The 10,063-nt window shown below is 43.5% G+C and overlaps 1 protein-coding gene across 1 annotated transcript; it reads right to left on the reverse strand.

Annotated features, from left to right (window-relative positions):
* Positions 1 to 718: 718 nt before the first annotated feature.
* LOC131359130 (complement C1r subcomponent-like) lies at positions 719 to 9,778 on the reverse strand. The gene is made up of 13 exons (XM_058398740.1): positions 9,683 to 9,778; positions 8,968 to 9,163; positions 8,139 to 8,319; positions 7,814 to 7,951; positions 6,510 to 6,712; positions 3,171 to 3,318; positions 2,724 to 2,842; positions 2,509 to 2,587; positions 2,124 to 2,258; positions 1,949 to 2,020; positions 1,584 to 1,780; positions 1,283 to 1,506; positions 719 to 1,189 (listed from the first exon to the last, which is right to left on the reverse strand). The coding sequence occupies exons 1-13, from the start codon at positions 9,706 to 9,708 to the stop codon at positions 829 to 831; spliced, it is 2,079 nt and encodes a 692-aa protein (XP_058254723.1). The 5' UTR covers positions 9,709 to 9,778; the 3' UTR covers positions 719 to 828.
* Positions 9,779 to 10,063: the final 285 nt, after the last annotated feature.

The following is a 10,063-nucleotide window of genomic DNA, read 5'->3' on the forward strand; positions in this document are numbered from 1 at the left end:
TAATTGGTCTAAAGAGAGAAAAATTATAATGACTATTTTTGTCTAAATACTACACAGAAAATAAACAAAATTAAAGCTGGTAACTGCAGTTTGACTAAAACTAATGACTAAAACTATGAAAGACAACAATGACTAAAATGTGACTAAGACTAAACCATTTTTGTCTGAAGATAAAGACTACGACTAAATCAAAAATAGCTGTCAAAATGTACATCAAAATGAGTATGAATGCTGGAAGGAATCAGATAGGGGACTGTTGTTTTTTGGGTTCCTGTGTTACCTGCTCTGCCCTCCTGCTTCCACACAGTGAAATCTCTGGGTGATGGAGCTGCAGATGCGTGGTCATGTTGAAGTATTTCCATGTCAGTAACTCATGTGGAACAGCGCTCTGAAATGTTCCCACACCACAGATCTGAATCATGGAGCTGCTTCCTCGTGTTTCTGTCTCACTTCACCGCTCTCCAGGGTTAGAATGTAATCTGACACCAGCATCACAAGCATGGTTACCGCCCCTAACTTTAGCGCTCACTGATTGGATATTTACTCGCAGGGAGGCGTGTCTGTCTCAGCGCGTAGCCATAAAGTACAGGCAAACACACACAGGAGGTTCAGAGAGTAATAAAACACATGAAATTATTTCAACGAAATAACCACGTATTGTGGCGTCCCTAATGTGTAATGATGTAATGATATAATGTTATAATGAAAGAAGAACAGCTTAATGGTAAAATATTCCTCTTTATTTTTTTCAGATAGTAAATGGAAGCGTTTGAATCCGTCACTTGTTGAAAGACTCGTCTGATTTTTATTCCATCTTCTCCTCAGCTGTTAGTTTTTCTCCATGATCTCCTGGATCCAGTTGGTGTATCGAGCGATGCGAGTGTACATGCCGTACCTCCCTGGTATTCCGCAGTCGATGCCCCAGCTAACGATCCCGGCTGCGTAAAACACATCCTTATTTTTCATGACGAATCCGGAGCCGCTGTCTCCCTGACACGTGTCCTTCCCTCCTTCTTGAAGTCCGGCACAGAACATGTTGTCCGTCAGAGCGGACACATCAATGTTCTTCTCCTTTTTCACTGCCTTGATGGACGAGTGGCACGTGGTCTGATCCACAACGGGAAGCCGGATGTAGCGGAGATAACTGGCAGTGTCGTAGCTTTCCGTCAGTCCGAATCCCGAAACCCACCTGCAGCAGAAACGTTTTATAGAACAGTGAGTCACCATCAGGGTTCTCTCTGCAGAAAACACACACACACACGTGGATTTGAAACGTTCTTACCCAAATGTCTCCAAGTTGGCGTCCTGCTCAGGGAGACACACCGGCATTATATTGTCTTTGAAGGTGATGGGTGAAGTAAGCTTGATTAGTGCTATATCATTATCATAACTGGGGCTTTTGTATCCTGGGTGCACGTGTAGAGACTCGATAGGAAGTGGTTTAGATAAAAATTCATCTTTTTTATCACCAAAATAGTCGTTTACATTGTTGCTCCCAACATATGCCTAAAAACATCAATAATAAAATGTGTTAAAGACTGAAGGAGAAGCATGCGTCAGGGTTAGGAGTAAGATGACCTCACCTCCACTTCTTCTTTAGAATCTTTTACTTTCTCCAGATTGTGAGCTGCAGTCAGGAGCCATTTTTCTCCGATCACGATCGCTCCTCCTCGTCCTCCAACTTTCAGAAAAACCTGCCAGGGAAACGAGTGTTTCTCCGCCCTGCTACCTCCTAAAACCCGACCAGTACTCCCAATAACCACAGAAGGACGCCCGCACACTGACACACACAAACACACACACACACAATATTAAATAGTGTAGCTCTCAGAATCTCTCTAGAAACATCTGATTATGAAATATTTTTCAGCAGTATTTATAATGAGATGTTTGGCAGTGAAGCTGCTCTGTGTGTGTGTGTGTGTGTGTGTGTGTGTGTGTGTGTTACCAGGGGCACAGTATGGGAAAATCTCATTTTCTAGTCCTCTCCATTTGCGATCAGCAGCACAGGTGAGATTTACTACAAATAAAACCAATTATTATTATTATTATTATTATTATTATTATTATTATTATTATTATTATTATTATTAATCAAAAGCTTCTTCCCTACACAGACGGACCTTTGTTCTTTCCTCCAAAGGAGTAGAAGGGCTCGTGGCAGTTATACTGCACCACAGACTGGTATTCGTTGTTGGAACCAGACAGAAAGTTATATCCACCGTTCAGTAAATTCCTCGGTTCTCCACAGTCAATAACTGCAACCAAAAGAATAAGATTTATAAAAACATCAATTTGGTTATGGTTTATTTTTTCTTTAATTTATTTATATGTAGCTAAAAAAACAACTCATCACTTTTTCTTCAGGTTTACAAAGACAACTTGTGAAATGAATAAGTGAAACTTATAGAAATATAAGTTATATAAAATAATAAAATAATAAAATATATTTTAATAAAATATATTTTATTAAAAATAAAGCTTGTGTTCCCTCACTCCCTCACTCACTCCTGCACTCGGGTAAGGGTAAATGCCACCTCCCGTTCTCCTGACACATCGATCTGTAACTCTTTATCTCCATTTCTCCCTGAAACACAAACACAAAGAAAGATACAAACAACTTCAGTGAACTAAATACAGCAGAAACTCATTCCTGATTTTAACCCTAAATCACACACACACACACACACACACACACAGGTTAAATGAAACAGAAGGTTCACCATCATGAGCTTGTATCCAGTGTCACAGCGCACTTGAATGTAATCTCTGAAGAAATATTTTGGGAAATTGGGAGTGATCCGGCCGTTTTGGATTCCTCCTTCAATCTTACACTCCACTCCTTCAGGCAGGTTCACACACACACACACACACACACACACACAGGTTTCTTTATCATTTGGGTTGTTAATAATGAACACACACACACACTGAATCATCAGCTGAATCATGCCATGTCAATCAAGTGAGCAAAAACACACAGATTATTCTCAGCAGTACACAAATTTACTATATAGTGAGTTGATAATATTCCTGTTCAACACACACACACACACACAGAACACCTGCACACTTGTGTGTCAGAGAGGAAACACACTCCAGATGCAGATGTAATTGTGTAATGAAGCTCTGTCTAACTTCCACAGCACCAGGAGGTGTTTCCTGCTTACTCTGGGTGGTGTAGCGCAGGTTGAATCCTCCACTCTGTCCATGTCCATCAGTGTGGAACTCCAGATCTACAGTGTGTGAGCCAGTGTGTATGATTCCAGGACTTTGATCTCCACAAAGCTTTATTGGAGCTTCACCGGGGACAGACAGCTGAGGACAAGAAATGGAAGACAAGCTGCTTTCATTTCACACTTCAGTGCACAGACGAGTTTTTATTACAGTTAAAAGCACAGGGCCGCTGGAGTCTGGATTCTGATTGGTGGATCAGGTGTGAAATTAATTCTCTAGAACAGCAGCTCTGACTGTAGCTCAGGTTTATGTTAATACACTTGCTCTGATACGATATTGTTGCCATAGATACAGCTCATTCACAGGGACGTGTTCAGCATATGATCCACATAAACAGATTATATCATCATTAACAGGTTGTAGAATTGTGATGTGGTGACGTTTCCTGTAGGTCAGAGGTAAAGTTCTAACCTGAAGCTCTACTTCACCCCTCCTACACACCAGAATACCAGAGGCACTTTTCCCACCCCTTGTACATCACCTTGCACACACACAACAAAAATGTTTGACACTAATCCATGTGGTGGCTCACAGTAAAAAAGGTGGAGGAACTGCCACAGGAGATCCCCCGGTCAGGACTTACTGTCCCTGTGCAACAGAATGATCCGTCAACCTCGGCCAAACGCCCACACCTTCCTGCATGGCTCCATAGGGGAGACACAAGCCATAGAGTGGGACCTAGCAGGGCAGTAGTAAATGCAAATGGACATGCACCAGAACCTGGGTAGTGCACCAATACCTGGGTAGTGCACTAGTACCTGGGCAGTGCACTAATCCCTGCATAGTGAACTAGTACTTGGGTAGTGCACCGGTACTTGGGTAGTGCACTAGTACATGGGCAGACGCCAGTACCTGGTTGTGCACCGGTACCTGGGTAGTGCACCAGCATCTGGGCAGTGCACTAGTACTTGGCTAGTGTACTAGTACCTGGGCATTGCACCAGTACTTGGTATCACACAAATACCTGTACAGTGCACCAGTATCAGGCAGTGCACTAATCCCTGCATAGTGAACTAGTACCTGGGCAGAGCACCAGTATCTGGGTAGTACACTAGGTCCTGGATAGTGCACCAGTACTTGGGTAGTGCAGTAGCACCTAGGCAGAGCACCAGTACCTGGTAGTGCACCAGTACTAGGGTAGTGCACTAATACCTGGGTAGTGCACTAATACCTGGGTAGTGCACCAGTACTTGGGTATTTGGGTAGTGCACTAGTACCTGGGGCAGTGCTCCAGTACTTGGGAAGTGCACTAGTACCTAGGCAGAGCACTAGTACTTGGGTAGTGCACCAGTACTTGGTCATGTACCAGTACCTGGGTAGTGCACCAGCATCTGGGTGGTGCACTAGTACTTGGGCATTGCACCAGTACTTGGTATCACACAAATACCTGTGCAGTGCACAAATCCCTGCATAGTGAACTAGTACCTGGGCAGAGCACCAGTACCTGGGTAGCACACTAGGTCCTGCATAGTGAACTAGTACTTGAGTAGTGTACTAGTACCTGGGCAGAGCACCATTACTTGGTCATGTACCAGTATCTGGGTAGTGCACCAGTACCTGGGCAGTGGAAAAGTACCTGGGCAGTGCACCAATACCTGGGTAGTGCACCAACATCTGGGCAGTGCACTAGTACTTGGCTAGTGTACTAGTACCTGGGCACTGCACCAATACTTGGTATCGCACAAATACCTGTACAGTGCACCAGTACCGGGCTGTGCACAAATCCCTGCATAGTGAACTAGTACCTGGGCAGAGCACCAGTACCTGGGTAGTACACTAGGTCCTGGATAGTGCACCAGTACTTGGGTAGTGCACTAGCACCTGGTAATGCACCAGTACTAGGGTAGTGCACTAATACCTGGGTAGTGCACTAGTACCTGGGTAGTGCTCCAGTACTTGGGAAGTGCACTAGTACCTAGCCAGAGCACCAGTACTTGGTCAGTGCACTAGTACCTGGGCAGTGCACTAATTCCTGCATAGTGAACTAGTACTTGAGTAGTGTACTAGTACCTGGGCAGAGCACCATTATTTGGTCATGTACCAGTATCAGGGTAGTGCACCAGTACCTGGGCAGTGGAAAAGTACCTGGGCAGTGCACCAGTACCTGGGTAGTGCACCAGTACCTGGGTAGTGCACTAATACCTGCATAGTGAACTAGTTATTTGGTAATGCACCAGTATCTGGGCAGTGCACTAATACCTGGGCAGTGCACCAGTACTTGGGTAGTGTGCTAGTACCTGGACAGAGTACCAGTACATGGGTAGTGCACCAGCATCTGGGCAGTGCACTAGTACTTGTGTAATGCACTAATACCTAGGCAGTACACTAGTACTTGTGTAATGCACTAATACCTAGGCAGTGCACTGCAGTACCTGGGTAGTGCACTAGTACCTGGGTAGTGCACTAATACCTGGGTAGTGCACCAGCATCTGGGCAGTGCACTAGTACTTGTGCACTAATACCTAGGCAGTGCACTGCAGTTCCTGGGTAGTGCACTTGTACCTGGGTAGTGCACTAATACTTGGGTAGTGCACCAGTACCTGGTAGTGTACCAGTACTTGGGTAGTGCACTAATACCTGGGCAGTGCACCAGTACTTGGATAGTGCACTAGTATTAGTTATCAGGCATTTCCTCCACATGGCAGTACTCAGAGATTTGTCACTTGAGGTGGTTTGTGTTGCTGCTACCTGGGTATCACTATGTACCTTTCCCAGGCTCTACTTGATTCTGTCCCAGTGGGGTGCAAGGGCAGTCCTTCCAGACAATCTGAGAGTCGGTTCCTCATGAGCCACTTCATCGTGACCCATTAAGGTTTTCCAGTTGTTGAACAACTGCCCCCGGTGGTTACACAGGGTGAAACAGAATGTAAGGGTATGGCTGTATTTGAACACAGATTATTTTATCTTAATCACAAGAGAGATAAAAAAGAGAAGCTAGTGAGGAAATCACTGCTCATAGCTGCTATAACAGAAATGACATGAACTCATTTCACACAGCATTAAAAGTAACTATACATGGATAAAATGTGTGAAGTGTTCTTTATTAAATTTAAAATTGAAATTTTGGTAAATTGTTTGTGCAAAAAAGTTTCCTGATTTAGAAAAATAATACAACAAACTAGTTTTGAGGTAGTAACAGTAACTCAGCTTAGCATCAAACGACCCCAGTGTAGATTACTCTACTATACCAGCATGTCCTCAAGAGTTTTATTCCTTACTCATAATGCATGAAGAATAAATGTGGACTGGAACATGGTGTAATAATGTGGTACCTGGAGCCAGTGGAACAAGCAGGATGGTCCCTGTGCATCAATCTGCTCAATGTGGAAACTGTCACTGAAGTTGAGAGATATCTGGAACCCAGGCTGAACAGAGATACTGTATAGACAGGTCACTCCAAGAGGAGCAGCATTCGGGTATCCAGGACTCGACAGAACTCCCTCAGGTTCTGTGAAAACACCTCCACTGCAGTCCACTATGGAACCAAGAGAAACAACACCACAGAATAAAAACAGATATCCAGAAAGACCAGTATAAATTACTAAGGCAACATTCTTATAGCATGAAGGAACCCTTAGGAGTGTGTGTATTAAATTTATGGCATTTATCAGATGCCTTTATCCAGAGCAATTTAAAGGAGTGCTTAGAAGTCTCTGTCACTAAATACATCTTCATGTTGGTTCATGAGAACTGCTACGAGAACTTCAATCTAAAAGCCCTGTTGTTGGATTGTGGTAGGTAGAGGCAGGTATTCATTTGTTGGAAACAGTCAGTGACCCAGCTGTTCAGGCATCTAAGAGAAGTTTATTTCTCCATCTTGGCATTAGAACAGAGTCTGGATGCAGGTCTTCCTTCTACCCTGAGAGATGGTGGATAAGTGGAGCAGTGCTGGAGGATCAGAGGGAGCATGGTGTAGTGTGGAGTGTGATGAGATCTTTGAGGTCAGTGGGTGCTGGTCTGTTTGTGGACTTGTGAGGGTAAAATCATGTCATGCATCTGCATTCTGGATCAGTTGCACAGGTCAGATGGTTCACAGAGGCAGATCTGTTTCATAATCACACCTGAGTGGCCTGTGTGGTCCTCCTGAAGTTTTAGAGGAGAAACCACAATGAGCATGTCAGTATAATGATGGGAAGCAGGATGGTTGGTTGGGTGGTTGCCCCAAGGTTGTTGTCGTGACAGATGGTCAGATCTCAATGTTCTCCTGAGATCACAAGACCATGACAAAGAGATGCATCTCCAGGGATGTACAGTTTCACTGGGATGATAAACTGCCATCCATGATAAGATATCTGCCATCCATGTTGAAGTCTTTATAGTGAGAAGAACAAGAGGTATGAAGCATCATCTCTTGGACAAAGCACATCTGTACCAATGCCACCTGTGGTCAGTTATCTGCGAGTGTGAAAGCACAGGTTGAGGATAGAGCAGTTGGTGTAGCTGAGCTCTGTGAAGTGATCCAAGCTTCGGATAGTGCCAGAAAGTGGAGAGAGTGATGCTAAGCTTGGGAAGGTGTGTGTGTGTGTGTGTGTGAAGCAGTGTGTGTATTGTCTGTACTGTGGATTTGTACACTCACACACACAGGAATGTTGATCTGCCCGCAGTTGGTAACCATGGTAACAGGCACACAGGTATGAGCCCAGAGTGTTGAGGCATATCTGAGCGCAACGTGAATCTGAATTGTCTGAATCAGGAAACGAGCATTCATCTATGTCTGAGAACGAAACCACAAACACATATAGGAGTCAGTAAATGCCTGAATCAGTAGAGGTGTGAGTCAGTAGAGTCATTAGAGGTGTGAGTCAGTAGAGGGGTGAGTCAGTAGAGTCAGTAGAGGGGTGAGTCAGTAGAATCAGTAGATGTGTGACTAAAGAGATCAGACACTCGTTTATTCATCGTACCAACAGCCTGGTAAAAGGCGGAGAACCCAAGGTGCTGATGCGTGTCTGCATTTGATTCATCCGTCACAAACACCAGCTGGAGACGGTTGCTAGGAGACAAAATGGGCTTGTTGCCAGGGTGATGAGAATCTGTAGAATTCTGACCACAGAACTTTCCCAAAATCTTCTTACTGTGCAGAACCTTAATCAGACAACAGTGTTACACACACACACACACACACACACACTGTGGATTGGTATTTAAAGATAAATAGACTATTTGTTCATTTTTAAGTCACGTTAAGTTTTTCTCTATAAGGAGGTTAATGGAGGAGCTTTTTCTAGATGAGTTTATGAAGGAACTCGAAGTTCTGTGAAAGTGTAGCAGGTGAGCGGTCACTCAGTTTATCCTTCAAACTCTGGACATTTAATTTGGAAATGATCACTAACACTGACTTTATTTTTTAATTTCAACAAATAAAAATAGTGAATTAAGAGCAATAAAATCTCCTGCATCCTGCACACACTTCACTGTGTAATGACCAGGATTTAGAGTTTTGTGGCTTCACTGTGTGCACAAATCTCTGTTATTAGAAACAAAATATCAACAAGATGTTGTTATGATAAACTCCACACAAAATAAAAAAGTGGAATAACTGGACATGCCGCTGTCCACTGGGTAAATATTAAGATAACCTTTGGACTTTCAGCTTGTAGAATCTGGAAGTAAAAGATTATTTTATAAACATTTGCTGCTTCCAGAATGTTCTCAGGTGTACATTTCATTCAGTGATATTATACTGTAGTAGAGATGATGATGATGAGGATGATGATGAAGCTCTGCACTGACCGTCAGAGAGTCGTAGTAGCAGTTAAAGGACGGTTCTATGTCCAGGTAATTAAAGGTGATCTGAAGCTGGTAACCATGAGGAACTTCCAGATCCCACTGCTGCTGGACATTAGTGGGGTAAGGCTTAGGATACAGAGGAGACTGAACCTGACCGAACCGGTCCATCATACACACACTCACACACACACACAACACACTTCAGAGACAAACAGAGCAAAGAATCAGCACAGAAATGATTAGATGAGTTTCACCCCTAAACACCTGAGAGGAGAGACCAGCTAAACCTGCACTTATCCCTCTGAGAACTGAGTTCTGTGCTCCTTGAAAACACTCCACAGATCTGCAGCAGCTAGCCGCGATGTCTCCTAAACAGTGACCTGCTGTTACACACTTCTACCACTAGGGGTCTGTGCATCTGTATTATCAGGAGTGTGTCTAAACATACAAACACACACAAACACACAAATCATCAGTGGAGTGTGTGGATGTTCTGGTCCTCAGAAACACTGACGAGGCAGGCGAGCGCTAATTAATTAATCAATTAAAAACGTCGTACAATTTATTATAATACAGACTGATAGAATCCTTCTGCAGTAGAGAGCTAAGCAGTGTGTGTTCACGGATATTCGGCTTGAGCCATTAAGAAGTAATGGAATCATTTTATAGAAGTTTCTAGATGGAGAAAGCTTTCAGATGAGAAGGTTTCTGCTCCTACCTCAGGATCTGCTGCAATCTGGCCATTGTTCTTCCAGCCGCATGTGGCGAAATGAGCTGAGTGAAAAGAGCAGGGTTTAAAAGTCACTGAATATCCGGTTTGTTTGATTTGGCGAAAGAATAAGAGAGTGACAGATAGAGAGAGAGAGAGAGAGAGAGAGACAGTGAGACAGACAGACAGACAGACAGACAGGGATGCCAATGTTTCTCGTAAATCATGCTGTGTTTAAGGTCAAACTCCAGCTGGATAAGATCAATACGTCATTATAAAACATTTCTCTTAAATATTCTTTATAAACATTTCTATTATTTCAAAAAGGTCATTTAAATTAAATATGAGGAATACACATGCGGCTAATCTGTAAATAACAAAAAAATAAAC

The sequence above is a fragment of the Hemibagrus wyckioides genome, linkage group LG01 (assembly GCF_019097595.1).
Source record: "Hemibagrus wyckioides isolate EC202008001 linkage group LG01, SWU_Hwy_1.0, whole genome shotgun sequence".
NCBI lineage: Eukaryota > Metazoa > Chordata > Actinopteri > Siluriformes > Bagridae > Hemibagrus > Hemibagrus wyckioides.

What these genes read in the sequence shown, in the direction of transcription:
- LOC131359130 (XM_058398740.1), bottom strand. Translation starts at nt 9,708, where the DNA reads ATGGCCAGATTGCAGCAGATCCTGAG. An exon ending in CCTGCGCTACACCACCCAGA is followed by an intron (nt 2,843 to 3,170) that starts GTAAGCAGGAAA and finishes ACCTGCCTGAAG; the next exon opens with GAGTGGAGTGTAAGATTGAA. An exon ending in GCCAACTTGGAGACATTTGG is followed by an intron (nt 1,190 to 1,282) that starts GTAAGAACGTTT and finishes TTTCTGCTGCAG; the next exon opens with GTGGGTTTCGGGATTCGGAC.